General features: G+C 39.2%; 9 protein-coding genes and 1 long non-coding RNA gene across 15 annotated transcripts; 3 read left to right on the top strand and 7 right to left on the bottom strand.

Annotated features, from left to right (window-relative positions):
* Positions 1-456: 456 nt before the first annotated feature.
* LOC130995695 (LEAF RUST 10 DISEASE-RESISTANCE LOCUS RECEPTOR-LIKE PROTEIN KINASE-like 1.5) lies at positions 457-2,852 on the top strand. Its single transcript, XM_057921083.1, has one exon. The coding sequence runs from the start codon at positions 846-848 to the stop codon at positions 2,757-2,759; it is 1,914 nt and encodes a 637-aa protein (XP_057777066.1). The 5' UTR covers positions 457-845; the 3' UTR covers positions 2,760-2,852.
* Positions 2,853-3,058: 206 nt separating this feature from the next.
* On the bottom strand, positions 3,059-8,055 carry LOC130995697 (uncharacterized). 3 transcript variants are annotated; one of them, XM_057921084.1, is made up of 14 exons: positions 7,743-8,055; positions 7,226-7,378; positions 7,024-7,122; positions 6,385-6,486; positions 5,656-5,799; positions 5,296-5,390; positions 5,096-5,225; positions 4,909-5,013; positions 4,431-4,537; positions 4,301-4,352; positions 3,695-3,784; positions 3,528-3,612; positions 3,388-3,452; positions 3,059-3,312 (listed from the first exon to the last, which is right to left on the bottom strand). In XM_057921084.1, the coding sequence occupies exons 1-14, from the start codon at positions 7,842-7,844 to the stop codon at positions 3,226-3,228; spliced, it is 1,416 nt and encodes a 471-aa protein (XP_057777067.1). In that variant the 5' UTR covers positions 7,845-8,055; the 3' UTR covers positions 3,059-3,225. The 3 variants fall into 3 exon arrangements, 2 of the variants coding, with proteins under 2 accessions (XP_057777067.1, XP_057777068.1); XM_057921085.1 differs by having other exon boundaries at positions 7,226-7,370; positions 7,743-8,034; XR_009092245.1 differs by lacking the exon at positions 3,059-3,312 and having other exon boundaries at positions 3,695-3,777; positions 7,743-8,046.
* A 216-nt stretch (positions 8,056-8,271) lies between these two features.
* On the bottom strand, positions 8,272-9,901 carry LOC130995698 (glutathione S-transferase U17-like). 2 transcript variants are annotated; one of them, XM_057921088.1, is made up of 3 exons: positions 9,763-9,901; positions 8,888-9,293; positions 8,272-8,805 (listed from the first exon to the last, which is right to left on the bottom strand). In XM_057921088.1, exons 2-3 carry the CDS (start codon positions 9,221-9,223, stop codon positions 8,425-8,427), a joined length of 717 nt encoding a protein of 238 aa, XP_057777071.1. In that variant the 5' UTR covers positions 9,224-9,293; positions 9,763-9,901; the 3' UTR covers positions 8,272-8,424. The 2 variants fall into 2 exon arrangements, with proteins under 2 accessions (XP_057777071.1, XP_057777069.1); XM_057921086.1 differs by lacking the exon at positions 9,763-9,901 and having other exon boundaries at positions 8,888-9,544.
* Positions 9,684-11,080, bottom strand: LOC130995701 (glutathione S-transferase U17-like). Its single transcript, XM_057921092.1, has 2 exons — positions 10,274-11,080; positions 9,684-10,184 (listed from the first exon to the last, which is right to left on the bottom strand). The coding sequence occupies exons 1-2, from the start codon at positions 10,589-10,591 to the stop codon at positions 9,813-9,815; spliced, it is 690 nt and encodes a 229-aa protein (XP_057777075.1). The 5' UTR covers positions 10,592-11,080; the 3' UTR covers positions 9,684-9,812.
* A 136-nt stretch (positions 11,081-11,216) lies between these two features.
* LOC130995700 (glutathione S-transferase U17-like) lies at positions 11,217-13,131 on the bottom strand. Of its 2 annotated transcripts, none has more exons than XM_057921090.1 (2): positions 11,803-13,131; positions 11,217-11,721 (listed from the first exon to the last, which is right to left on the bottom strand). In XM_057921090.1, exons 1-2 carry the CDS (start codon positions 12,118-12,120, stop codon positions 11,347-11,349), a joined length of 693 nt encoding a protein of 230 aa, XP_057777073.1. In that variant the 5' UTR covers positions 12,121-13,131; the 3' UTR covers positions 11,217-11,346. The 2 variants fall into 2 exon arrangements, with proteins under 2 accessions (XP_057777073.1, XP_057777074.1); XM_057921091.1 differs by having other exon boundaries at positions 11,217-11,700; positions 11,803-12,317.
* LOC130995699 (glutathione S-transferase U17-like) lies at positions 12,541-13,903 on the bottom strand. The gene is made up of 2 exons (XM_057921089.1): positions 13,195-13,903; positions 12,541-13,131 (listed from the first exon to the last, which is right to left on the bottom strand). Exons 1-2 carry the CDS (start codon positions 13,531-13,533, stop codon positions 12,757-12,759), a joined length of 714 nt encoding a protein of 237 aa, XP_057777072.1. The 5' UTR covers positions 13,534-13,903; the 3' UTR covers positions 12,541-12,756.
* LOC130995705 (uncharacterized) lies at positions 13,534-14,877 on the top strand. The gene is made up of 2 exons (XR_009092246.1): positions 13,534-13,676; positions 14,312-14,877. It is a non-coding gene; the product is annotated as an uncharacterized LOC130995705 (long non-coding RNA).
* On the bottom strand, positions 14,019-15,497 carry LOC130995702 (glutathione S-transferase U17-like). Its single transcript, XM_057921093.1, has 2 exons — positions 14,629-15,497; positions 14,019-14,560 (listed from the first exon to the last, which is right to left on the bottom strand). Exons 1-2 carry the CDS (start codon positions 14,944-14,946, stop codon positions 14,192-14,194), a joined length of 687 nt encoding a protein of 228 aa, XP_057777076.1. The 5' UTR covers positions 14,947-15,497; the 3' UTR covers positions 14,019-14,191.
* Positions 15,498-15,635: 138 nt separating this feature from the next.
* On the bottom strand, positions 15,636-17,950 carry LOC130995704 (glutathione S-transferase U17-like). 2 transcript variants are annotated; one of them, XM_057921097.1, is made up of 3 exons: positions 17,677-17,824; positions 16,311-16,621; positions 15,636-16,191 (listed from the first exon to the last, which is right to left on the bottom strand). In XM_057921097.1, exons 2-3 carry the CDS (start codon positions 16,563-16,565, stop codon positions 15,832-15,834), a joined length of 615 nt encoding a protein of 204 aa, XP_057777080.1. In that variant the 5' UTR covers positions 16,566-16,621; positions 17,677-17,824; the 3' UTR covers positions 15,636-15,831. The 2 variants fall into 2 exon arrangements, with proteins under 2 accessions (XP_057777080.1, XP_057777079.1); XM_057921096.1 differs by having other exon boundaries at positions 16,311-17,950.
* A 24-nt stretch (positions 17,951-17,974) lies between these two features.
* On the top strand, positions 17,975-19,041 carry LOC130995703 (glutathione S-transferase U17-like). The gene is made up of 2 exons (XM_057921094.1): positions 17,975-18,477; positions 18,566-19,041. Exons 1-2 carry the CDS (start codon positions 18,154-18,156, stop codon positions 18,920-18,922), a joined length of 681 nt encoding a protein of 226 aa, XP_057777077.1. The 5' UTR covers positions 17,975-18,153; the 3' UTR covers positions 18,923-19,041.
* Positions 19,042-26,650: the final 7,609 nt, after the last annotated feature.

The raw sequence follows: 26,650 nt of genomic DNA, 5'->3' as shown, positions 1-26,650 counted from the left end.
TTTCGGTCCGAATCGTTAAGCCTGAAAAATTTTATTTTTCAAAACTACTAAAAAAGATTGGCTCGATATAGCGCAGCTTGATGGGCCCGATCCAACCAATATACTGCACATATTATCATCATCTTACTATTTCAAAATAAAGCCCGACAATGCTTATTTACTAGAAACGTGCTTTAATTTTGTAATTTTTGCTTCATTTAATTTCCTGCATTCATTTGCTAACCAATATTTATTATGAAGCTTACGAATAGCATGTTTTGTGTAGATGTTCTTATACTTAAATATTTAATATTTTGGGCCTTTTGGCTATACAAAGTCGAAGTTGCAGTTCATTCTTACTTGGAAGTTGAGTCCGCATTCCCATTTGTTTGCCTTCCTTTTGTTATTCTCCCCCTGTTAGTTTTGCCATATAAATTACACAAAATGTATATTTTATTAAAATAATTGTTGGTGGAGTCAAAAGATTTTTATATATTTTATTCATAAAAATTCGGAACTATTCAAAGTGGACCACTGTTGACTAACGCACATCCCCAACTCCAACCCCAAACAAAAGTGGGGCATTAGCGTAGAAAGTAACCATACACGATTCTCTCTTTCAAAGTTTGGTCTCCAAATTTTCGAATTTCTACACCTCTTTGGTTTCCTCAGTTGTGACCTTTAACATCTCTTTTGATTTTATTTTTATTAAATTACTATTTTGTCTTGATCTCATTGGTTTCACGTGAGCCCTCTCCTCGAGACCCCCCTCTTCCTCCGAGTAGGGCCACCCAAAGTAGATCAAGATTTAGATCTTTACTCCACTCATTGATGACTACATTTACCATTTTGGCTCCACCACCATCATGCCATCACCTCCCTCCGCCGCCGCCGCCGCCGCATTCCTCTTTCTCCTCCCACTCTTGGCCACATTAGCATCCTCCCTCACCTGCTCGGCGGAGACCAAAACTCTCTGCCCGCCTTTGACCTCGGCGCCGGCGTTCCCCTTCTCGGTGTCCCCCGGCTGCGGCCACCCCTGGTTCCAAATCCGGTGCTCGCCCTCCGCCTCCGCCTCCATCTCCATCAACAACCTCACTTTCTCTCTCCTCCACTACGAACCCAACTCCACATCCCTGACCGTGTCGCTCACCACACCCCCACAACCCCACCGCAACTGCACCTCCTCCCTCAACAGACCCATTTCCTTTTCCGGGTCGCCGTTCCGGGTCTCGGATTCCTCCTGCTCCCGCCTCTCGGTTCTCAAACCCTGCCCGCCCCCAATTCTCCCCAATTGCAGCCGCTGCTCCTTCGAATGCAAGCTCATCAAGAACCCGCTCCACCTCATCCAAGAATGCGCCGCCCGCCACCGCGACGATTTCCAGCCGGAGTGCCAAGGCGACGTCCTCGGAGTCATCGACAACATTCTCAGAATAGGCTTTGAAGTGGAGTGGGATGAAGATCAAGACCCCTATTTCTCCAGCTGCAAATCTTGCAGAGCTAATAATGGATTTTGCGGCTTCAATTCCTCGGATTCCACCAAACCATTCCTTTGTTTCTCGCCCAAACCAATCATCCGACAACAAAGCCCTAACAAAATCGCGATTCTGGCCATTATTTCTCTGTTTGTATGCTTACTGATTGCGCTCTCCATCGCCTTCGTTGCGATTAGGTCAAAGCGAAAAACTTTGCTTGACGCGGAGGAAGATCCCACCATCATTTTCCTCCGCCGCCACCGCTCCGCCAGTCTACTGCCGCCGGTGTTCACCTACGAGGAGCTCGATGCATCCACCAATCATTTCGACCCCAAACGCAAAATCGGCGATGGCGGATTCGGTTCGGTGTTTCTAGGGCAGCTTTACGATGGCAGATTAGTAGCCGTCAAACATCTCCACAAACACAACTCCGGCGGAGAAAAGGGCTTTTCAAACAAGTCATTTTGCAACGAAATATTGATATTATCATCAATCAATCACCCGAATTTAGTGAAGCTCCATGGATATTGCAGTGATCCGAGAGGTTTGCTCTTGGTGTACGATTACGTGCCTAACGGCACTCTCGCCGATCACCTCCACGGCAAGCAGAGTTTGTACAGAAAAGGGGCCTTAACGTGGAGCACCAGAGTTGATATCGCGCTGCAAACAGCCATGGCCGTCGAGTACCTGCACTTCTCCGTCGTGCCGCCGGTTGTCCACAGAGACATCACATCCGCCAACATTTTCGCAGACAAAGATATGAAGGTGAAGGTAGGTGATTTCGGGCTGTCGAGGCTTCTTGTGTGCTCCGACGCCACAACAGCGTTGGGCAACGCCTCCGAAGGAGTCTGCACAGGGCCGCAGGGCACACCGGGGTACTTGGACCCCGACTACTACAGGTCATTCCGGTTGAACGAGAAGAGCGACATCTACAGCTTCGGAGTGGTGTTGCTCGAGCTGATCACCGGAATGAGAGCCGTCGATCAGAGCAGGGAGATGAGGGAGATGACGCTGGCCGATATGGTGGTGCCCAGGATTCAGATGGGGTTGCTGCACCAGGTGGTGGACCCTGTTTTGGTGGTGGATAAGGAGGCCATGGAAGGAGCCGCTGCCATGGCGGAGCTCGCCTTCCGCTGCGTTGCGGCTGACAAAGATGATCGGCCGGATGCGCGGGAGGTGGCGATGGAGCTGCGCAGGATTAAGGGCCGCGGGAAGACTGGTAGCGGCTTGTTGAGGAGTTCCAATTCAAGCAATGTGGTTGTTCCTGATGATCGGGTTGTGGTTGGAGTTGGAGGCCTAATGATTTGAATGGGGATTTTGGGTGAAATACTAATGTAAATTAGATTAGATGTAATGCTTTTGTATTTTTTTAACTTTACTAAGTGAATTTAACTTCCCTTTTTCCTTATGCGGGCTTGCAGACATTCCATTGTGAGGTTGCTTATCAAGTTAATTAATCATATACTACTAATTATGATTACACAAATACACTGACTTTGTTAAGAATACGTCTAATCTTCACCTAATTTGGGACATCCCAAACATTCATAAACCAAACCCCGACACTTATTAATGGATAAATCAAACTAATTATTGGACATAGCGGCTATCAAACAAATGAAATAGGATGTCAAGTGTTAGTTCTGCGCATCGCTCTTATTCTAACATTCTTATATTAGTATTACATTACATAATTCTCGCATAGATCGTATCGATCTTATTCTAACGTCTTGTATGTTACATTACACACAGATCATGCTCTCTGCAATTTTAGCTAAGTGAAGTATGCAGCTTCTAATTGTTTGGCTTTCTGACCATAACTTGCTGCTTCCTCCCTTCCTAATATCAGACATGCTTTCTCCTATATTGCAACAACTTGTATAAATAAAGTGACTCTGCACATGCACTAGCTGAAAACCTTGAATCGGACACGTACCAGGAGATACCACAGAAACGGCGCACCTTCCCGTTTGTTCAGCTGTTTCTCTATAGCTTGTATAGCTACAACGGCCCAGAGTCATTGTTATTATAACAATCCAAATCACTGCAGTCATCAGGGAAAAGTTGAGCAAATACCTGCGGATGCTTCTCCAGTTTCTAGCAGCAAGGTGATGTGCACTTCAGTGAATACATCGAGCTGTTCGTCAGATGCCCCAATTATCTAGCACAACATAGCAGCTCTTACGTTAGATCTACTTAGTATAAGTTGAAGCAGATGAATGATTAGATGCATTTCTCAGTACCTTGTAGTTAATGGCATCGAAGTTGTGCCCAAGAAGTTCCACGGCCTCCTTGTACTCTCCCTTCCCATATCTATAGAGAGCTTCTGCAAGCTAGAAGCATGAACATATATTATCAAGATTTTTATGGGCGTTGGTTTTAAGTAGTTCAACATACATGCACGTGTGTGTGTGTGAGCTTAAAATAACAAAATCATCTTCTACAGATGGTATTAAGTAGAAATAGACCATAAGAAGACATATGCTAGCTTAGATGATCATCTTTGTCCCATACATCGACATTTAGATTTGATTTCATCTCTAAATACTATAGTTCACATCAATGCAAAATTAGACAAGATGATTTCCTTGTGAAAATTAAATTAATGCCTTGTCATTAAACAATGAAGTTACACTAAAAAATAAATATAAAGAAACAGATTGAAATTCTATCGGAGTTCCTTGTTAAACTAAAAGTGGATATTTTTAGAGAAAATGGTTCCTTAGAATTCTAATATAGGTTTAGGTATCACAAATAACGTTAATAAACTTCTCAAACTAAAACACAAGAAAATATTGCAGAGGATATGAATATAGAAAAAAGTGTATAAGTGAATGTCAGAAACGAACAGTAAGTCCTCTGTGCATTTGTTGTTGTTTCGTCTTGCTCATCATTGAAACCCTGCAAAGAGAGAATGGGCATTGAAAGGAATTAACCGAAAACTATCAATCAGGTGATGAGGTTGCAGAGTCTCCACACCTGGAGTTCAAGCCCTTGAGTAAATCTTCTGCTTCATTAAATCTTCCAGTGCAAGATAAGGTCCATAATATCAAAATGTCAAAGTGCCACTCCAGAAACCAGAAGGCCTGAGCTATGCAGTTTTAAGTATGAATTGCCAAAACAAATTGAACATGATGACGCCAAACAAAGACACGAAGAAAAATGTGACCTTCCAAAGTTCATTTGAAGGAAATAAAGGTGCTCAATTAAGAGCAATGTGTAGGAGAAAGCTACAAAGACAACTGATTGAGCACATTTTCTACTATTTGTTAAAGCAGTCATTAAATAACAAACAGAAGCAATCAATTTCGTAATTGTATGCCACTTCATGTATTGCAACATCTAACTTGGTAGTACCAAGGGCCGGAATGAAAATCAACTTTCATGATTTATAAATAAAAGTAAATACTTTTACATTTATCTGAAACAATAAGGGTATTGCAAATTGGAGACTCACTTGATCTGTCACACAATTAGCTAATTCATTTAGACGATCCTTGAGAATATCATGTGCACCTCGCACAAACAGACGCAATAACAACCCAGCGGCATTTAAATATACCTGTATGCATAAGATAAAATTGCATAAGGCCTATTTGGCAGTACAATAGGTGTTCTAAGAGAAAAAAAGCATTGTGATAGACCTCGGGTGCGGTGGCATCACTTCTTTCCAATTCTTTCCAAATACGCTCATCATAAATATCTTGTACTTTAGTCATAGCAGCATGACCTTCCAAGTAACATAGAGCAATATGCCACCAATTGTGTGTATACCTAATAAAATAGTCTTCTTTAGCTAGCTAAAACATGAAAAGAGTAATTTCGTAGCTGTATATCCACACACATAAAAGATGACAAAGAACCCCATGATTGTGCACAATTAATCATGAACTCCACTGCTTCTTTGAAACGACACTCGTACTGGTAAACATGGCATAGCTGCACGTGTTAGAAAAGAATAAGAGCCATGTAAGTTATCCGTAGTAAGTCAATATTTGATGATATCACTATATTTGCAGATTTTTTTCTTTATAGTAATAATGATAGACCAATTATTCCTACATCGTTTGTTCAACTTTCCTTCTTAAGTGAATGTTTATATATAGACAGACTCAACCTGGCATTTGTGGTCTTTGTCGAGCTAGCACATCTTTTGCCTAAAGGCTTAAACTATGAGCAAAGGAAATGATAATCAGAAACTCACTGCATGCTGTGACCAGACATCATCTTTATTGAGTTCATATCCCTTTTTTCCTGCTTTTTCTGCATCATCCATTCGACCAAGCTCTAGTAATGCAAATGCAAGCATGCCATATATATAATCCTCATGCTCATTAATTGGCAGGACCTGTTGTTTATATGTTATTGGTTAAGTAAATCCAAAATGAAAGGATAATATTAATAGACTAATAGAGTGCATGCAAAAGTAGTTCTTCTATTATTTTCCAAAAAGATGGAAAGTGTAAAGTAAAAAGTGATTTTGTCAACAATGAAGTTGGAAATTTTCTTGGTTAAAATGAAAAAAAAAAAAACATTTTGTTTTTACTTATAATAATCACCTTCTCAATAAGATAGAAATCCATCTAATTTAGTAATTTAGGAAGGTGGAGATTTCATTCATCATGCACTAGAAATTTATTTTTCTATAATAAGATGCTTTTCAAATGAACTTCAAAAAAATTTCCTTATAATAATCTTAAAATATAGTATCTCAGTTATACCTTTCTTTTCTACTATTTAGTATTTACTACTTTATTTAATTAAAGGTTTATCCAGTTACTTGTTTGTCCTCAAAATCAACTTTTCAGTGTATTAACTTTCAAAAAACATCCACACTTCTAGGATATAGACATAGATAAAATAGACAGACAATAGATGATGGGCATGTTATTGAAAACCTAATAATTCCAATTTGCTTTTCAGAAATGAATACCTGTTCTACAATTCCCAGAAATAGATCTAATCGACCCATATAAAAGCATAGCACTTGGGCTCTCTTCAGTGATAGAAGATCTTTGGGGAACTCTTGTAAAAGCTGTAACCAAGTCAATACTCTGAAAGTTAGATTTTCCAGAATCTCTCCAAACCAACGGATGCACATAAATCATTTCAAGAAACACGGTCTACTCTATACTCCCAGATTCATTTAATGGTAATCATATTTTTATATGTTGATTATGTGATATTTAAAGAAAACCAATAAAAAGTAAATGGGATATCTAATTCTAATTATCTTAGCATCATGATGCAGGTATTATTTGAGATGTTTCTGGCTGTCTAAGCATGATAACCCATTGTACTGTCAAATCTGACTGAATAACATGATAATCTACCATTTAAAATTTCTTCTTCAAGACTTCAAGTACTGTAATTCTTATATAAGCTACCTAGATATGCGATATAATTATAAGCAGAAGTGTAACAACATTTCATGTGCTAAAAACTTGAAAACACACACCCTTCAGATGAAGTAGAAACAGATAAATGCGCCTTCTCTACAGAGAAAGAGATAGGGAGAGAGAGAGAAAGATACACATATAATGCTAAAAATCTTGAAGCTGGAAAAGACAACCTTGGAATGCAGCTGCACAGCTAGATCATCATCTCTATCTGAAGAAATTAAATATTGGATGACTTCAAACACTGCTTTCTCATATGAGGTAGCACATTCCTGCCCAGATTCCCAAAAGGAAAAAATGCCAGGACATGTTGAATTTCAAGAACCTCATTAAGACCCAAAATTATAAATTTACAATAACAAAATTGAATCATACAAGATGAGACTTGGCTGCATTGACGAATTCAGGGGTCCGGGATGGATCAGCTGAGCAGAGAAAGTGGGCAGCCAAAATGTTGCCTAGAACACACTCCGGATCACTTTTTGGAGCTTCTAATATGACTGCCCTTTTCCTTTCATAACTAAGCACCTAAAATGAAAAATTAGAAAGACAGTCTTTTCGTATCAAGAAATCAACAAACTTAGATAAACTAATTATTACGCATTTTCTAAGGACTCAGAAAAACTTGCAATACTGAATACCAGGTTTCCACAATGTTAACCTAAATTGCTCCAACAAATATATTTAACAAGAAGCCGAACAGTAACCCAGAGAAAAAAAAAATAGCAGAAGTAAGAATTAGTGCATATATACCGTAGAAGTAACTATAATTTCAAAAAAAATTCCGAGAAAGGTATAATACAATTCAACTATAAAATTAAAGCCTAGTAAAGTGGATGAATGGTATGAATTAGAGCAGCGAATTGAAAGGAGGCTAAAGATATTGGGTTACCTGGTGATAGTAAGAGTTGATAGCAGAAATGCAAGCATCGGAAGAAGTCCTAACTTGGTAGCCCCATCGGTCCAACTTCATCTCTGCTTCCATCTTCAACATACACCGAGTTTTCTCGCGTCAATAAAATAACTGCTTATTTAAGTTGATTATCTTCAACATACAGTTTTCGTCTGAGACTTGTGATGATGATGTGGCTCGCTCTCTCTCTCCATATTAAAATAGTACTACTAAAGTTTACTTTGGTAGTTTGGTTCCATCAGAAAAAAAAATAAAAATACAGTAACACTTTGGCCCATTTGTTTGCTCAAAAAGATAATAGTATTAAAAATAGGCTCATTTATGCTTGTCCTTTATATTGCACGTGTAAGAGATAGTGTTTTAGCATTATGATAAATATTCCTTCGATTCCCGGAAAAATATTTCCGCTCTTAAAATACACATATAAAAATAAATGGATAGTTTTATTTTATTTTATCCCTAATTATTGAATAAAAAAAAGATTTTATAGTGATTATAAGGGCAACAATAACATACGAAGTTTATTTTATCATAAAATTATGAAATAAGACAAGAAAATTCATTTCCAATGAGAATACTAATTATTTGAAGACAGGAAGGAGTATATAATTACTCACTTGACTGCCACATAAAGACACCAGATTCCTGAACTTTCAACTAATCAAACATCTATTGATTGAAGCTGCTTTTGTGAGTGTTGAACCATCATGTAAAACTCCAAAAGTTTGTGAGCATCTGGCAAAACATCCTTAGCTGCATCATCTAAAGAGAGCCTAGCAGCCCACCTTGCCAATCTAGGAGTCCTCATCTCCTCCAAAATCTTCAGACCAGTTGCAGATTCTGTCAACTCAATCCATCCCAAGTAGCTTCCCAACACAACATCAATGTAGCCAAGGCTGTCTCCACCAAAATAAGCCTTCGATCTGCTGCATTTCACAAAGGCCTCTTCCAACAACACTGCTCCTTCATGTATCCTCTCAACAATCGCCCCTCTAGCTTCGTCTCCCGATGCCTTCTCCAGCTCCTTGAATGCCGGAAACCACTGCAAAACCAACAATATCAAAAGGGATATATATAAATATCCTTGAAAGAATTGAGCAAAAGATGAGGTGAAAATTCTACACCTTTTCATCAACATATGCTGCCCAAAAACGTGCTATGGCGCGATCATAGGGGTCGGAGGGAAGAATGGGTGGACCATTGGAAGGCCAAGCTTCATCAATGTATTGAAGAATGATGAGGGACTCGGATATAGGCTTCTGATCATGGATCAGAACTGGGATTTTCTTGTGGATCGGATTGGCCTCAAGGAGGCGCGCGCTTTTGTTGCTAGTGTAGAATTTCTCTTCGATGAATTCATAAGGTATCGACTTGAGATTCAGAGCTATTTGCACTCTGATTGAGTATGGGCTTGCCCATGATCCAAGTAGCTCAACTCCACTCGTTGCTCTTCTCATCATTGATCAACAACCACCAAGTAGAAAATATTGTGTCTTGACTATGTAAGAGATATCTTATCTTGAGATGATACTGGTATATATAATGCAAATTGTGTAAGCTATGAAGATGTAGAGCTTTATAGAAAATAGCTAGCAGATTAGACTTTTGGGCTGCAAATGAATTATTTTTAGCATAATCTCAAGGCTAGCTACTACTAACTTTAACTAACATTCACCAGTCCTATGATAGCCTATAAATACAGATAAAACTGTTGAAATTGGAAAATAAAGTTTCAGCCATCTACAGATTGAAAAATCTGTAGTATTTGGATATATCCATCTTTTTTCGTCAGTTAATAACAGAACTATTTTATTCAACCTGATTAAAAGATTCAGTAGATAAAAGCTTGCTTCTGTTTTCTACTTCATGTAAACTGTAAAAGTATCCAATCTAGCAAGATAAGCAGCAGCTATATCAAGATTCAAAACTGAAAATTCCTAGCCTAAAAAGGCTCATTATTAAAATCAAACTCCATAGAAAGAAAGATGGAACAACCTACCCAATAACAACACTGATAAAACACAAAACCAATCAATGAAAGCAATCTTTTCAATCAGAATCAATTTTTGACATAGCCTGAATCTTCTTGTGAGCATCTAGAAGCTCCTGAGGATCCAGCATAACATCCTTAACAAGACTGTCGGAGTAAAGCCTCTCGGCCCATCCGACCAGATGAGGAGTCTTGGTTTGGTCGAGGATTTTAGTTCCATTCATCATCTCAGTCACCCTTATAGGTCCAACAAAACTCCCTAGAGCTATATCAAGGTAACCAACATCATCTCCACCAAAGAAAGCTTTGCCTTTGCTGCAGTTGATGAATGCCTCCTCCAACAACATAAGTGCTTCAAATGTTTTCTCGAAAACTAACATGCTAGCCTCCTCCCCACCGGCCGCCCAAATTTGCCCGAGTAATGGAACCAACTGAAACCATTTCAACTATGTCAAAGTTTCTTTTAACTGTGATTTGTGTGCTTTTTGGGAAGCTGAAAAAGTGAAGAGGAAAACTGTACCTTGTCATCAACAAAAGCAGCCCAGAATCGAGCTATGGCTCGGTCATGGGGACCCGTAGGAAGGATGGTAGGGCCATCATTCCATGCTTCATCAATATATTGAACAATGATGAGAGACTCACAGATTGGCCTCTCACCATGAAGAAGCACTGGGATTTTTCTGTGAACAGGATTGCTTTTGATTAGAAGCTCAGGTTTTTCGTGTCGATTCATTTCTACTAACTCATAATCGATGGATTTCATCTCAAGCGCCATCACAACCCTGTTAACAAATGGGCTCTGCCTTGCTCCTAAAAGCTTTAGACCACTTGTTGCCATGGATGAAGTGAAAATCTGCTACTATATAGACATAAGAAAACTCTTAAAACTTTTAAGGAACCAAGGTATGTTCTCTCTCTAAAATTAATATCACGATGGAGAAAAGGAGGATTAAACTAGATGTCATCACTCATAGAGATTAGAAGAAACCATTTTTTTCTAATACTGCTGTAGTTGTAATGAAGATAAAAACAAATCTGTTTGGAGTATGAAAAAGGTGCTTAATTTTCATTATCTTAAAGAAAAACAAAACTGTGGACTTCCCTAATCATTCCAAATGAATTAATTAATGCTGAAGTCATTTTCATGTTATTAGTAACTGCAGGCATGTGGTAGAAGCTGCAATTGGGAATCCCAAGATTTGAATCTTATCAAGACTAACAGATTATCTAGTCATTATAATTTCTAAATTACCTTACAAGTTATAAATTCTTCAAGTTTTTTATTTGCATTGGGAAGTAGATTTTGGTGGAAAAGCAAACAGTGTGTTGCTTGGATGAAGAAAAATATATAATGAGTAGATAGCAACTTACTTCTGTCAGTTTTATACTTCATATAAGCTGTAAAAGCATCTATTATTGCGCAATAAAAATCTATATCAAGATTCACAAGCTAACAAGGCTCATTGTCACAATCAAATTCACTAGAAAAAAGATAATCTGATAAGAATAAACGATAGGGGGCAATCCTTCCAACAACAACACTGATAAAACACAAAACCAAACAATGAAAAAAAAAAAAAAAAAAAAAATCTTTCAATCAGAAGCAGCTTCTGACATCATGGCCTGAAACCTCTTGAGTTGTTCTAGAAGCAATTGGGGGTCCATCAAAACATCCTTAAGAGAGCTGTCGGAGTAAAGCCTCTCGGCCCATCCGACCAGACGAGGAGTCTTGGTTTCGTCAAGGATTTTGATTCCATTCATCATCTCAGCCACCCTTATGTATACAACAAAACTCCCTACAACTATATCAAGGTAACCAACACTATCTCCACCAAAGAAAGCTTTGCCTTTGCTGCAGTTGATGAATGCCTCCTCCAACAACACAAATGCTTCAAATATTTTCTCCAAAACCAACTCTTTAGCATCTTCGCCTTCGGCCTCCCTAATCTGCCAGAGCAACGGAACGAACTGAGACCATTTCAAGTATGTCAGCACACTGCACTAAATTTTTCTTCATAGGAAGCTAAAAAAGAAGAGGAAAAACTGCACCTTGTCATCGAAAAAAGCAGCCCAGAATCGAGCTATGGCGCAGTCATAGGGATCGGTAGGAAGGATGGAAGGGCCATTAGTCCATGCTTCATCAATATATTGAACAATGATAAGAGACTCACATATTGGCCTATCACCATGAAGAAGCACTGGGATTTTCTTGTGAACTGGATTGGTTTTGATAAGAAGCTCAGGTTTTAGGTATGGATTCATTTCTACTAACTCATAATTGATGGATTTCATCAAAAGCGCCATCACAACCCTGTTCACAAATGGGCTCTGCCTTGCTCCTAAAAGCTTTACAGAACTTGTTGCCATGGATGATGTGAAAATTATCTGCTACAGTTGTAATCAAGATCAAAACAAATCTCTTTCGCTATGGACAAAGTGCTTAACTTTCATCATCCCAGCTCAAGGGGTAAAAAAGGGCAAAAAAAGAAGCTTGCATTATTGGACCAATAATTTAATGCCAAACCACCTACTTTAATTAGTCTTCTTTTGTGGACTTTTCTATTCATTCAAAAGAATTAATTAACGCTATAGTCATTTTCATGTTATCAGTATAACCTTGAGAAAAAGAAGGCAATCAAGCTGCACAAATTGGCCCACAAGTATAACCTCATTGATACCAATACACCATTGTTACATCTGTGCTAACAGTAGTAAATATGGATGAAAAATCTCTGCAGCATCATAATTAGTATGTACATCTTAATCTCATTGATATAAACATTTGAGTTTAGTAAACTAAATGAAAAGCTTATCAATAATTTTACAGATAGTACACTGATCTGTAAATGGAATCACCTCAACAACTTGTTAATATCCAAAGCTTGTAAGTTTAAAATGCTCATTATTCGAATCAAATTCAGTAGAAAAGAGCATCTGATGTGGAGGAAAGATGGAGAATCTTTCCAATAACAACAACGATGATAAAACAAAGAAAACGATGTTTCAATTAGAATCAGGTTTTGACATGGCATGGAACTTCTTGAGACGCTCTGCAAGTTCCTGAGGGTCAAGCATAACATCCTTAACAAGGCTGTCTGAGTAGAGCCTCTCAGCCCATGCGGCCAGACGAGGAGTCTTGGTCTCGTCGAGGACTTTATAAGCTGCATTCATCATCTCCATCGCCCTTAAATGTCCCACAAAACTCCCTAGAGCTATATCAAGGTAACCAACATTATCTCCACCAAAGAAAGCTTTGCCTTTACTGCAGTTGATGAATGCCTCCTCCAACAACAGAGATGCTTCAACTACTTTCTCAAAAACCAGCATTTTAGCCTCCTCCCCATCAGCCTCCCTCATTTGCCTGAGTAATGGAAAAAACTGACACCATTCTAACTATGTTAGCAGACTACACTACTGAAAAAGGGAAGAGGGAAAGTGTACCTTGTCATCAACAAAAGCAGCCCAGAATCGAGCTATGGCTCGGTCATAGGGATCAGTAGGAAGGATGGAAGGGCCATTAGTCCATGCTTCATCAATATACTGAACAATGATGAGAGACTCACAGATTGGCCTATCACCATGAACAAGCACCGGGATTTTCTTGTGGACGGGATTGATTTTGCTGAGAAGCTCGGGTTTTTGGTGTGGATACATTTCTACTAACTCGTACTCGACAGATTTCATCTCAAGCGCCATCACAACCCTGTTGACATATGGGCTCACCGGCCCTCCAAAAAGCTTTACACTGCCACCTGTTGCCATAGCTGATGCTACACTCATCTTATCTCTGCTATATATATATATATATAGACATATGAAAAGTCTCTCACTTTGAACTCATCAATTCCTCTTTTTTCACTACATGTACGAGGCGGAGCCGTTTGATTCTGCCAGCCAATGAAGATCAAAACAAATCTCTTAAAGTAAGTTGCATGATTAGACCAATAATTTCATACTAAACCACCTACTTCACTCGTCCTCTTTTGTGAACTTTTCTGTTCATTCAAAAGAATTGTTTAATGGTGAGATTCTTTTTCATTTTATTATTATCTTGAGATTAGTCCATAAGTGGCACATTCTTGATGCCAATACACTACAGGACGTACATTATTAAATCTGCACTATAGCATTTGGATTAGATGAAAATTATGTAACACTGCAGCATCATGATTCATAACTACATTTTACATTTTACATCATGAAATTGGTAAATTTAAATGAACCGCAGCAGCATATCAGTAAATTTTCGAACAACCTGGTATATATAAATTTAAGAAATAAAGGATTCTATTACTTGATTTCTGCTAGATCATATGATCTATGCCAACAATTTTACATTATTAGCCCAAGAGGCTCGTAATCCAGGAACACACATGAACTGAAAAAACCAGAATTAATAAGCCATCAATCACAACATTTAGAGCCTTTTTTGTTCTTTTCACTTAGCAGATTTAAGATAAGCTTGAATCAACTCATGAAGTTCCATGAGCCTGTCAATGTTTGGAAAGACGGCCTTAACCTTGTCGTCTGAGCATAATTTATCGGCCCATTTTGCCAGTTGAGGAGCCTTGGTCCGATCCATCAGTTCGACTTCAACAACTCTCTCTGTCACCCTCAGCCACGCCAAGCATGATCCGAGAATGATGTCAAGATAACCTATGCTATCTCCTCCAAAATAAGCCTTTCCTTTGCTACAACTGATAAATGCCTCTTCAAGTAAGATCAAACCTTCACACAATTTCTGAGTAAGCGCTACTCTTTCCTCTTCGTCTTGTGACTGCCGAAGCACTTTGATCAGTGGATACCACTGTAATAGTTGAAAGTTGATTAGAAGCTGTTTGTTGAGTAAATATGGCAGTCATTTTAAGTATGTACCTTGTCATCGATGTAGGCTGCCCAGAAACGGGCTAAGGCGCGACCATAGGCATCAGAAGGGAGGATGCACGGGCCGGTGGAAAAGGCATCAGCAATGTACTCCACAATGATGGATGACTCACAAACAGACTTATCTCCATGGATCAGAACTGGGATTTTCTTGTGAACAGGGTTGCATTTGAGCAGCATATCGCTTTTCTGTAGAGTATTTTCTTCGATGAACTCATAATCAATCGACTTTATGCACAACGCAAGCTGAACCCGGTTCACATACGGGCAAGCCCACGTCCCCAAAACTTTTACCTCACTAGCAGCCATAATCAAAATACAAGCTAGAATCTGTAGGATTGATGTGAAGTTTGAATTGAAGATAGAATTTATATAACCCTGGCCTAGGCCAAGTGATAGTATTTTCCGACAGCGGCTGCCTGCAAGTGCTAGCTAGAGACACAAAGAGATATACAAATAGTGTTTATTGAAACAGCAGATTGATCATCACAATACTCAAATATATTCAAGTAACGAAAATGCAGCAAAAATGAGAAATTCTAAGATACTGCCAAACACTACATTATAACTCAGGATCTAGACCTCAGCAAACACCATAAAAATCAAAATCATTGGACTTGACAAAGACATACATAAATATTTACACAAGAAAGCAATGTTGTAATACTATGTTCCAAATATTCGTATTGCTGCCCCTTCATGATACCTGTGTACGGCAAGGCACGCCGCAGAAGCTTGAGGTATGACAGACATAATAAATATCGACAAAACACCCAATATTCTATCCATTATTTTCTTGTAAATTGAGTTGGACATTATTCAATTAACATCACTTTCCTATTCATGCCTTTCATGTTGTAGTAATGTTTATTTCTCTTAGGGGTCATTTATTTTGCATGATTGATAAGATGTATGATTGAGTATTTTTATCCTCAAAAGTAGGATTTCTCCAATCTCACTCTTTCAATAGGATAAGAATCAAGCAAATCAAGTACTAATTTTCACAATACAAGTTTCTCCATTTATTTGAAGTTTATCGTAGAATTACAAGACTTATTACTGATTCTTTATCTCAGAAAAATACCACAAGATTGTATAAACAACAAAGAAGACAAAATGAAAGATCTTTGGCCAAGAATGCTACTCATTCATAGAAAGTGAGTATCCTTGCAATATGAATATGATGATCGATCCTTAAGCTTTTTGCTGTGCTCGTGCAGCAATAAAATCTATGAGCTTTTGTGTAGTGGGAATAACATCTTTGACAATGCTGTCTGCACACAACCTCTCAGCCCAAGCCACCAACCCGGGGCTCGTGTTCTTATCCAAGAACTTAACATCCATGACTATCTCTATTGCTCTCATCGATCCTACGAAGCAGCCTAGAACAATATCAACGTACCCAACCTCATCTCCACCGAAGAATCCTTTCCCTTCGCCACAGCTGACAAAAGCATCCTCCAACAAGATAAAATTTTCCGACATTTTCTTGATGATACCTTTTTTCGCATCCTTGTCCTTTTCCTCTTTCAGCTCCTTGAACAACGGCAGCAGCTGCAACAGTTTCAAGAATGTCAGGATTCATCAACAAGGCTCCACGCAAAAGTGAACTGATTCAATTCATTTATCCGATAAATTGAGGAATGATCAACAAAACAAAAAAGATACATTACCTTGTCATCAACATATGCTGCCCAAAAACGCGCTAGGGAGCGCTGGTAAGGATCAGAGGGAAGAATGGAGGGGCCATCGCCCCAGACATCATCAATGTACTGAATAATGACAAGGGACTCACAAACAGGCCTGTCTCCATGGATCAAAACTGGGATTTTTTTGTGAACGGGATTGGTTTTTAGAAGAAGTTCGTTCTTGTTGTAGGGGTCCGTCTCAACAAACTCGTATTCAACAGCCTTCAACTTAAGAGCCATCTGCACCCGAATCACAAAGGGACTTTGCCAAAATCCTAAAAGCTTCACATCACTAGCTGCCATATCCAATTCTCCAAGATAAGTAAATCTAACACCAGTTCAGTTCAGACAATGACTGAACTCATTAGTGATCATGTCTTAAGCAGTTCTAGTTGTCATAGTTATTCTCGACCTGCTGAGTAGTATAGTAATAAAAATCTTGGCTTTCATGCTTAGGAAGAAACAAAATGCAGTTTACATTGACAGCTGATCTCAGGGATATCCGCTAACGAGGTACTTAAGTTGGTCCTTTTTGGATTGGTAGTAACGAGTAAAGCCAAATTTCTAAACTCATTAATTGCAATAATCATGAGATAAATAATGCTTTAAGCATATCCAAAACAGAGGATTCAGACAAAGCAATATATATGAATACAAGATTCTTCCAGAAATGAATAGGGAAAGGAGAAGCCAACATCAAAATTCCACATATGAGTTGGAAAAGTCCAATTTTCATAGCGTTCTACTAATTTGGACACAAAATTCCACATGAGTTGGAAAAGTCCAATTTGAATAACATTCTACTAATGTGAACACTCAAAACTCTATGAAAAAGATCTAAACCTCCATATCCCCGAAAAGACAGTTCCAGATATTTCTAGCAATGTAACAGGCGACAAAATAAACACCATAAATAAACATAGATAAAGCAATAAGCATGAACACATTAGATGGTTACCCAGTTTGGTGTAATCACACCTACATCTAGGGTCCTAGACTAGGGGAAACTTTCCACTAATAAGTTAAAGAGGACTTACAAATAGACCAGAGCCTAAGTAACTTCCCAATTTTCCACCAACAATAAAAGCTAGCAGCGTATCCACAACGCACTACTTGGACACAAGCAAGGAAGATCACCACCCAACCCCAAACAATAAACAGAGAAACTCTAATAACCGCGATTACAGACTCAACTATCGAACAACAACAATGGGTAATCTAGCATTCACCAAACACTAGGATGCTGGTGAGAAGTAATAGTAAAAAGACTTAAAAAGGAGCCTTCACGCGAGACTTCAAAGACATATTCATAAGGATTGTTTAGTACAGGTGATTATGGTGCATAATATACCTATATGACAGCCTAATATCTTGTTTCGTACAAAATACACGACCCTTTATAAACCAAAAAATCCAAAAACATTATACAAATTTGTGTGATTTTATAATATAAACATAATTATAGCAATGATTAACTATATATAATCTAAATACATGAATTACCAAACGAGCTAGCCTATAGGGTATATGTCAAAATCTTCCCTGATAGATATTTTCTTGTCAGGAAATATAAAACAAGGGAAGAATATATGTGGAGATAAGATCCCCACGGCGTAGAGATGTTCAACAATCATATGTGGAGATAAGATCCCCACGGCGTAGAGATGTTCAACAATCTTGAAGACGACTCTTTCCATACCTACACAAACAAACACAACACGGAGAGTTTCCAAGTAACAACTTGGCTACTATCGCTGTCTACATAATTTTCAAACACAATTTTCCTATAAATTACACGGCTCGCTATGCACTAATCTACACTGAAATAATGAGTTTTAATGAAGTGAAACTCTTGGGTTCGTGGCAAAGCCCGTTTGCATTTCGGGTCCGAATCGCACTCAACATCAAATCTGTAGCATATGATTTTCAACAGGAAGACGTTTTAGTGGCTAAGAGCGATCTCCTTTTACAATCCAATCCGGTTCACAAAACAATCCCGGTTCTCATACATAACGGCAGGCCCATATGTGAATCACTCGTGATTGTACAGTATATCGACCAAGTTTGGGCTTCAGGGCCCGGATCAATCCTCCCTTCCGACCCCCATGATCGGGCCATGGCCCGTTTTTGGACCTCATACATCGACGATACGGTAAGTCCCACTCCCTAATTAAATTCTAATTGTGATTAACAAATTTGAACTATAAATTCTTTCATGAACCTAATTGAACATGTTGTAGTGGTTTAAGCACCTAAATGCGACCTTACTCTCCCAAGGAGAAGATGCAAGAAGAAAATCACACGACGAAACAAGCAAAGGACTGCTTGTGCTGGAGGCGGCGTTGGGCTGCCAAAATTTCTTTGGCGGCGACAGAATTGGATACGTGGACGTTGCGTTGGGATGTTTCCTGCCATTGATAAGCGTGATAGAGAAAGAGTGCCATATCAGATTGATTGATGAATTCAAGACTCCTAAATTGTTGAAATGGGCTCAACATTTTTCTGCAGATGCTGCTGTTAAAGATATATTGCCTGATACGGATGAGCTCTGCGAGTGCTACAGATCTCATGTTTCTGTAATCAAAGGCTGGGGCTAGCTTCTGCAACCAAAAAGGATCTTATAGTTCAAGAATCACAACTATCTTACTTGTCTTTTCTTGATTTGGAATTAGTTTGTGTTTTTCGAATTCAAGAATATAATTTTTTTATTATTGAACTCGAGAACAATAATAATAATATTATTATTATTATTATTATTGATGATGATGATATTGCACTCTTTCTATTAGACTGAGCTCAATTAGCTAATATCAAAATTAATAAGCCAAAATCCGAATAAAGTGGGATTTCACTAATTCTTGAAAGATACAAAAAAATTGATCATCGAAAATATAAGATCAATTCGATGTGTGCCGCTCCAGATTGAGGAATCGACGGAAGAACACTTGGTCCTCGTGCTTTATGAGAAACTACCGGACCATTTCTGCTTTGCATGTGGTAAGTTAGGTCACTATCTCCGGGAGTGTGATGGAGATGATGAACACAAATCGAATCCTAAGTTTGGAATGTGGCTCAAAGCGGGACGAGGGGTGGATTATAGACGTAATTCTCGTCCGCCTGTACCCACCCCTAGGGGAAACTTACCTGTGACTCCTCAGCAGAACCCTAACGGGCCGCGTCCACCACCGCGTGATCCCACGAATCGGGGGTTGCCTAGGGATAACGATGTAGAAATATCTCATGACATGGATGGGGTGTTGGTTGTGGAGAATATGGTTTCAGAGGAGAATACGAAGGTTGTTACTGATGCGTCGGAGATGAACGAGGACATGGTTCTCGAAATCATGGATGATGGAGATAAAGGCGAGAGCCTTGGGGAAGGACATGACTTTCATGAGTCTACTCAGATGGTTAAATGGACTGACGAGATTCTGCTGGATAAATGTCAGGGAGGGAAGAATCTCAGTGCGGCTGGCCAGCCAAATGATCCGAGTTCTAAAGGTTCAAAATCTAAACCTACTTTTCCAGGTGTTTCTCCAGCTAAGTCTCGGCTAAACCCTAGTGGGAAAGGGTGGAAACGGCTTGCTAGGACTCTATCACCTTCCTGTTCTAACATTGGGGGAGCGTTGGTTACTGGAAAAAAGAAACGTGGGAAAGAGGCAGAAAGTGGAGATCGGAAGAAACCTAAAACCTCTATAAGTGGCGACTTTGTACGTACTGATTCAACGGCGGAGGCTGCTGAGCAGCCCTGCCGATCATTATGAATGCGTTGGTATGGAACGCACGAGGGTTGGGGAGCTCTCGGGCGTTTCATGAGCTCCGTCGGCTTGTTGCCGATACCTCCCCAAATGTTCTTTTTATTTGCGAGTCTAAGATGGGTGCTAGAAAGTGTCAGTGGTGGCGTTCTATACTTGGTTTTGTGGGTCAATTTGTGGTTGATGCAAAGGGTGCCAGTGGTGGCCTTTTGCTGTTCTGGAAACATCCTTGTTCGGTTAGTATTAGTAGTTACTCTACTGGGCATATTGACTGTGTGATAAAATCTAATGAAATTACTTGGAGATTTACGGGTTTTTATGGAAATCCGATTACTCAGTATCGCTCTCACTCGTGGGAACTTCTTAAACGCCTTGCTTGTAGCGGTGATATCGATCTCCCGTGGATTGTTGGCGGTGATTTCAATGAAATCACCTGTATGAAAGAGAGTTGTCGCCGGGGTCGTCGATCGGGAGCTCAAATGGAGTCTTTTAACAGGGCTATTAAATTTTGTGGTTTGAAATCTATGGTTTGTGATACCACTTTTACATGGTATAACCAACGGAAGGGAGAAGAGGCTAGGTTTCTACAGCTAGACAGATTCTTGTATAATAGGGCGGCGGATGATATTTTTGATTTGCAGCGCTCTAGATCCTTATCTTTCGGATCATCTTCCTCTGTTGCTTAAGTTATCTCTCAGAGGCGAGGAGGTGATTTCGGGTTCGGGGAGAAGAGATTTTATTTTGAACAAAAGTGGTTATTGGATAAGACTTTTGCTGCTGATTTGATGATACAATGGAGCTCGTGGGGATATAAGGCGCTGCATGAAAGACTTGACAACTGCCAAAGCTTTCTGAAAGATTGGTCGAAGGACAAATTTCAGAGACCTGCGCGCCAGTTGGCAGATCTCAGAAAACGCTGATCTCAGCTGTTGAAAAATATCCGAAATGGTAAGGGAGCTGGTACAGAACTTGGGAAAGTTACGAAGGCCATTGAGAAACTTACTGAAGTTGAAGAGATTCATTGGAAGCAACGTTCTCGAGCTAATTGGTTAAGCCTGGGCGACCGAAACACTAAGTACTTTCATGCTTTTGCTAGTCACAGAAAGAAGAAAAATTCCATAAAAAGTCTGGTAAAGGAGGATGGCACGGTGGTAAAGGAGGAAGTAGAGATGGCTGGGGTGATCGATGATTATTTCTCCAGTCTTTTCGTTTCGAGTGTTCCTTCGCAGCTGGAGATCGAGGAAGTTGTTAATACCCTGTCTAATGTGTTTGGCGAGACTACTTGTGCTGATTTAGAGGCCCCGTTCACGGTTAAGGAGGTTAGGAAAGCGGTGTTTCAAATGCATCCCCATAAAGCTCCGGGGCCGGATGGTTATCCACCTTTCTTTTTCCAGAAATTTTGGGGTGAGATTGGTGATAGTGTTACGTCTGAGGTGCTGAATGTATTGAATGGGGGCAGTAGTATCAGACATTGGAATAAAACGTATATTGTTCTAATTCCTAAAGTGTCGAAACCAAAGGAGGTTAAAGATTTCCGCCCCATTAGTTTGTGTAATACGTCGTACAAGATTGTGGCTAAGGTTCTGGCGAATAGACTTCGCTTGGTGCTGAACTCGATCATTGATGAGTCACAAAGTGCTTTTATCCCGGGCCGTTTAATCTCAGATAATATCTTGTTGGGGTATGAGTGTATGCATTGGATTAGAAACAAGAAGTGTGGTGGAGAAGGCTATGCTGCGGCAAAGATTGATATGAGCAAGGCTTATGATCGGGTAGAGTGGCGGTTTTTGAAAATGATGATGATTACTATGCGTTTCCCTCTGGCTTTGGTTGATCTCGTTATGCAGTGTGTTAGTACGGTGGAGTTCTCATATGTGATTAATGGGCGAGTGTATGGCAGCTTGATGCCGACGCGTGGGCTAAGGCAAGGCTGCCCTCTATCGCCGTTCCTCTTTGTGATCTGTGCTCAGGGGTTGTCGTCCATTATTCGAAGCTATGAAAACCAAGGATTATTCAGTGGTATTACGATGGCTAGACACTGTCCATCTGTTACTAATCTATTCTTCGCAGATGACAGTTTGGTTTTCTTCAAAGCAACGAGACAGATAGCTGAAAATTTTGGTGATATTCTTGTTAAGTATGGTCGGGCATCTGGGCAGATTATCAATTTCGATAAATCTACTATTCTTTTCAGCCCCAACACAGCTCCTCGTCAAATTCAGGAAGTAACTGCTGCTCTTGGTATTCGAGAGACTAGTGGGCACTCCCTTTATTTGGGTCTGCCCACTTTTATTGTAAAGAAAAAGAGAATGCAGTTTAGCTATTTAAGGGACAAAGTGGTGAAGAAGATTTCTTCTTGGGATCGAAAATTGTTTTCTTCGGGAGGTAAGGAAGTTTTAATTAAATCAGTGTTGCAATCTATTCCTACTTACGCTATGTCTTGTTTTCGAATACCTGTGGGGATTTGTGTTGATATTGAGAAGTGTTGTAGTAATTTCTGGAGGGGGGATAGTGACGGAAAACGAAAGCTTCACTGGTCTAAATGGGATCGTTTATGCGAGCCTAAATCTCGCGGGGGTCTCGGATTTAGGCGGTTGATACCGTTTAATCAAGCTCTCCTTGCTAAACAAATTTGGCGCTTGATTCAATATCCAAATTCGTTGTTAGCAAGGGTCTTGAAGCAACGATATTTTAAGGACTGTGATATCATGGAGGCTTCCATTTCTTCTAACGCTTCCTATACTTGGAGATCGATTTGCTGGGGCAGAGAATTACTGGAGAAGGGTTTACGATGGAGGGTGGGAAATGGTTCGTCTATTAAGGCTTACCGTGACAAGTGGATTCCGGGCTTTGGCAGGTGGGATGCGATGGCTACGGATAGTGTTCGTGTGGCTGATTTTATTTCTACTGATCGCTCATGGGACGAGGATCTTGTTAAGTGCTGTTTTCCTGATATAGCAGCGTCGAGTATTTGCTCGATTTCTTTATCTCCAGTGGAACAAGTTGATAGGCGTTATTGGGGTTTTGATGAAAAAGGAAGATATTCGGTGAAATCAGGTTACTTGTGTGGAACGAATTTTTTTGAGCCGCATATCTCTTCTTCCACGTTTTCGGAGAGTTCTTGGTGGAAGAAATTCTGGACTCTTAATTTACCTCCTAAGGTTAAACACTTCGCTTGGAAAGCTCTTCACGATTTTATTGCGTCGAATGGGAACCTAGCTGCTCATCACGTTCCGACTATTGGTTTCTGTTTGTGGTGTAACAAAGATTGGGGTAGTACTACTCATACTCTTCTTTGGTGTGAAAAGATGAAGAGATCGTGGAAGCTGACTGGTTTTTGGGAATGGATTAGAAAGTCTAAACATTTGAATCTCTTGGATCTGAGTATGCTGGTTTCGAATAGAGGAGGAAAGGCGAGCCTGGAGGCATGGTTTCTCTTGCTTTGGAGGACTTGGAGGGTGTTATGTAAAGAGAAACATGGGGATCAGTTTGGGAAGGAAGAGATGGACGTGAATCTTTGCTATACCATGCTGGAAAGTTTTCAGAAGGCTAAGAAGCAAATGGTTATTGAGGAAAGGATCTTGCCGGCGGAGGGAGCTGTTTTTTGGTACCCGCCACCGAATGGTATTCTTCGGCTCGACGTCGATGTTGCGTTTCAGGAGGGAGGATGTCGGCTAGGTGTGGGGTTTATCTTTCGAGATTATAAAGGGGATATTGTCGCTGCTGGGACTCGACAGATTGGGTTTACAGAAACTGTTTTGCTTGGTGAATTACATGCTATGCTCATTGGGGTGGGTTTTTCTTTGGAGCATGATTTGGGTCCTGTGGTTCTCTTCTCGGATTCTCTCCTGGCGATTCATTTACTTCATGATTCTCATCATGGTTCGGATTCGTTGTGCGATGATTTATTTGAGGCTTTTAATCATGCTAGAAACACGGTGGTGGTGGAGTTCTGTCATGCTCGTCGTGAGGCTAATAGTGCTGCTCACGCACTTGCTAGTTTCGCTTTGTCTTCTTCTGATGTAATGATTTGGAAGTCGGGTTTTCCAACTTGGCTTTCGAATATTGCTCTTGCCGATTTGGCTTAATGAGAAGATCATCTTTACTCTCAAAAAAGAAAAAGAAAATATAAGATCAATCTTGGAGCGGGTAAAAGAAGTACCAATGAAGAAACATAGCCAAACATTGATGGCAATCAATGCTGGAGAGTCAATCTTCATTGTAGTGAATAAAGTAGTGAATGTCATACCGCGCTTATCAACCCTAAGCTGATCAATGCTAACATAAAACACAAAAGAATTCGTAAGCTTGAAGATACAGATCTAGCTGACATATCTTTTCAGCTCTATAAGCAAAAATGAATTAGCAGCCCTTGGAGTTAGGGCGTGTGCATGTTAGACCTAATAAGATGAAACTATCCATCCACATTCAAAATAATATTGGTATAGAGTTCAACTATGAAGCGTCTAGCCATCAGCCCATGCTTGATAATCCAAATGTTTTGAATGCTCAAAATGTAATCACCCTTGAAGAAGAAAGAAGTTGTTACGAAAATGGGTTCAGAGGAATTTGGGCTAACTTTGGAGGAAGGAATGGTTGGTGAGAAGACAGAAGTGTATGTTGGAGAAGTCAAAAGTGGCTGAAGAGTCCTGCTTTAGTTTTTGTCTTAGGCGTGTTTGGCTTATTTCATTATTAGCTATTTTCTTTTATGTTTAATTTTCAGGAAAGCTTTAGTATTTGTACCGAGTGGCTTGGAGAAGGGGGCAAGTAATGAAATCTGATTTCCTATCTTTTTTTCTCTCTCTATTCCCTTCCCTGTTCTTCTACTGTTCGATCAACAAAATACAAATAAGATACAACAATTAATTCATATACAAGTGGGTCTTGTGCCTATCACGCCTTAAACTCCCACGTTTGGCACGCGGGTGAGGAATGTTACTATTATTATGTCCGAGCAAATGTTAGCCATGTTCAACTTTATAATGATGTGATAACTGACGGTTGTTACAGTTCGAATTTATATATTTATTATTTTTTTTGAAATTATTTAAATTTCAAGCTATAAAGTTTTTGAAATATATTTTATAAGTCAAATTTATGTTAATCAAGTCCTGTTCCTAGTTAGAAGAATGACTTTGAAATAAGCAGTGAGTCTTTGAAAATAATATCTATATTGTTTTAGCTTAAATTTATTTTAAAATATCATAAAGCTAAATTGTATGTATATTTACTATATTAAATGTATATACGAATAATATATATTTATATATATAGGGAGCAGATCATATAAATTCATCCCCTTGTCATAGTATAATATAGATCCAAAATATGGGCCGCATAACACTACAAAAAAATGTGACTCTAACGACCGAATTTTTGGTCGTTAAAACCCCGAAAACGGTCGTTAATTGTGTTAATGACCGTTTTCGGTGGTCGTTGTTTGCATCGTCGTTCCGAGTCCCAACGACCTTTTTTCGGTCGTTAAATCTAACGACCGAATTTTTATTTTTAACGACCGAAAATTCTGTCGTTAAAAACAAAAAAGAAAAAGAAAACGGAAAAAATATATATTTTTTATTTTTTTTAATTAACGACCGATTCTTTTATTATTAACGTACGACCGAATTTTCGGTCTTTAAAAATAAATAAAAAATAATATTTTTTTTTCGAAAAAATGTTTTTTTTTTATCCCACAAGTATTTGGTATTTCTATTGTATTTTGATCTTAATTGCATACGATTTGACGAACTTCCTAGTGGGTCACCCATCTTACTAGTGCTCTAGGTCAAGCACGCTTAACCTTGAAGTTTTTTTTGAGTAATCACCAGTACAAAACACGTATTGATATAACTAACACCTATTAATTCATTTAAACTCTATTTCAATATACAATATTATTCATTCATAACCTTAGAATATATCGGGATGATATCTAAAACTTGTGGTGCCGGCGAAAGATTCACGGTAAATATACGATCAAATTTAGGGCAAAATGCATGAAAATACCCCACTTTATACCAAAATCTGGTTTTTTGACAATATTTTTTTTTGTTGCAAAAATTTTAACCACATTTCAATTTGTTGCAATTTACGGCCTGGTAAATTTTCCGGCCAACTTAAATTGGGGATTTTGCTTGCGTGTATTTAGTATCTGATTTGGCTATTGACGTGTAATTAAAATGAATTGTTGGATGAAACACGTGTAATTAACAAATACATTTCTTTAAAATTTGCCCAAACGACATCGTTTTGTGTTGAGGAGAGAAAGAGCAAAACGACGTCGTCTGGGAATGAGGGCTGTAAATTCATAGGACGCGATGAGATTCTTCATAATCTCAAGTCTTTGCTTCAATCGAAACCTTTGAATCCCATCTTTATTGTGAATTCTGAATAAAGTATAGCTCAAATCCCTACTTGAAGAATAGTTTAATCTGCAGCTGTTGTCTTTTTCGTCATAAACCCTTTGTGGAGGTGGTCCCAGCGTAGCACGAGGAGCACAGTAATTGCCAGAGAAATGAGGGACAGGTAGGGCTTTTCTGCTTTTTAAAATTGATTTTGTACTTGGGTTTT

Source organism: Salvia miltiorrhiza, chromosome 7, assembly GCF_028751815.1.
Source record: "Salvia miltiorrhiza cultivar Shanhuang (shh) chromosome 7, IMPLAD_Smil_shh, whole genome shotgun sequence".
NCBI lineage: Eukaryota > Viridiplantae > Streptophyta > Magnoliopsida > Lamiales > Lamiaceae > Salvia > Salvia miltiorrhiza.
Note: the sequence above shows the minus strand (reverse complement) of the source record. Positions and strands in the feature narration are given on the sequence as shown.

What these genes read in the sequence shown, in the direction of transcription:
- LOC130995695 (XM_057921083.1), top strand. Translation starts at nt 846, where the DNA reads ATGCCATCACCTCCCTCCGCCGCCGCCGCCGCCGCATTCCTCTTTCTC.
- LOC130995697 (XM_057921084.1), bottom strand. Translation starts at nt 7,844, where the DNA reads ATGTTGAAGATGGAAGCAGAGATGAAGTTGGACCGATGGGGCTACCAA. An exon ending in GGTTCTTTGTCATCTTTTAT is followed by an intron (nt 5,226 to 5,295) that starts GTGTGTGGATAT and finishes CTATTTTATTAG; the next exon opens with GTATACACACAATTGGTGGC. An exon ending in CTCAAGGGCTTGAACTCCAG is followed by an intron (nt 4,353 to 4,430) that starts GTGTGGAGACTC and finishes CTCTCTTTGCAG; the next exon opens with GGTTTCAATGATGAGCAAGA.
- LOC130995698 (XM_057921088.1), bottom strand. Translation starts at nt 9,223, where the DNA reads ATGATGAGAAGAGCAACGAGTGGAGTTGAGCTACTTGGATCATGGGCA. An exon ending in CAGCATATGTTGATGAAAAG is followed by an intron (nt 8,806 to 8,887) that starts GTGTAGAATTTT and finishes TTGGTTTTGCAG; the next exon opens with TGGTTTCCGGCATTCAAGGA.
- LOC130995701 (XM_057921092.1), bottom strand. Translation starts at nt 10,591, where the DNA reads ATGGCAACAAGTGGTCTAAAGCTTTTAGGAGCAAGGCAGAGCCCATTT. An exon ending in CTGCTTTTGTTGATGACAAG is followed by an intron (nt 10,185 to 10,273) that starts GTACAGTTTTCC and finishes AAATGGTTTCAG; the next exon opens with TTGGTTCCATTACTCGGGCA.
- LOC130995700 (XM_057921090.1), bottom strand. Translation starts at nt 12,120, where the DNA reads ATGGCAACAAGTTCTGTAAAGCTTTTAGGAGCAAGGCAGAGCCCATTT. An exon ending in CTGCTTTTTTCGATGACAAG is followed by an intron (nt 11,722 to 11,802) that starts GTGCAGTTTTTC and finishes AAATGGTCTCAG; the next exon opens with TTCGTTCCGTTGCTCTGGCA.
- LOC130995699 (XM_057921089.1), bottom strand. Translation starts at nt 13,533, where the DNA reads ATGAGTGTAGCATCAGCTATGGCAACAGGTGGCAGTGTAAAGCTTTTT. An exon ending in CTGCTTTTGTTGATGACAAG is followed by an intron (nt 13,132 to 13,194) that starts GTACACTTTCCC and finishes GAATGGTGTCAG; the next exon opens with TTTTTTCCATTACTCAGGCA.
- LOC130995702 (XM_057921093.1), bottom strand. Translation starts at nt 14,946, where the DNA reads ATGGCTGCTAGTGAGGTAAAAGTTTTGGGGACGTGGGCTTGCCCGTAT. An exon ending in CAGCCTACATCGATGACAAG is followed by an intron (nt 14,561 to 14,628) that starts GTACATACTTAA and finishes CAACTATTACAG; the next exon opens with TGGTATCCACTGATCAAAGT.
- LOC130995704 (XM_057921096.1), bottom strand. Translation starts at nt 16,628, where the DNA reads ATGGCAGCTAGTGATGTGAAGCTTTTAGGATTTTGGCAAAGTCCCTTT. An exon ending in CAGCATATGTTGATGACAAG is followed by an intron (nt 16,192 to 16,310) that starts GTAATGTATCTT and finishes AAACTGTTGCAG; the next exon opens with CTGCTGCCGTTGTTCAAGGA.
- LOC130995703 (XM_057921094.1), top strand. Translation starts at nt 18,154, where the DNA reads ATGAGTTTTAATGAAGTGAAACTCTTGGGTTCGTGGCAAAGCCCGTTT. An exon ending in CCTCATACATCGACGATACG is followed by an intron (nt 18,478 to 18,565) that starts GTAAGTCCCACT and finishes AACATGTTGTAG; the next exon opens with TGGTTTAAGCACCTAAATGC.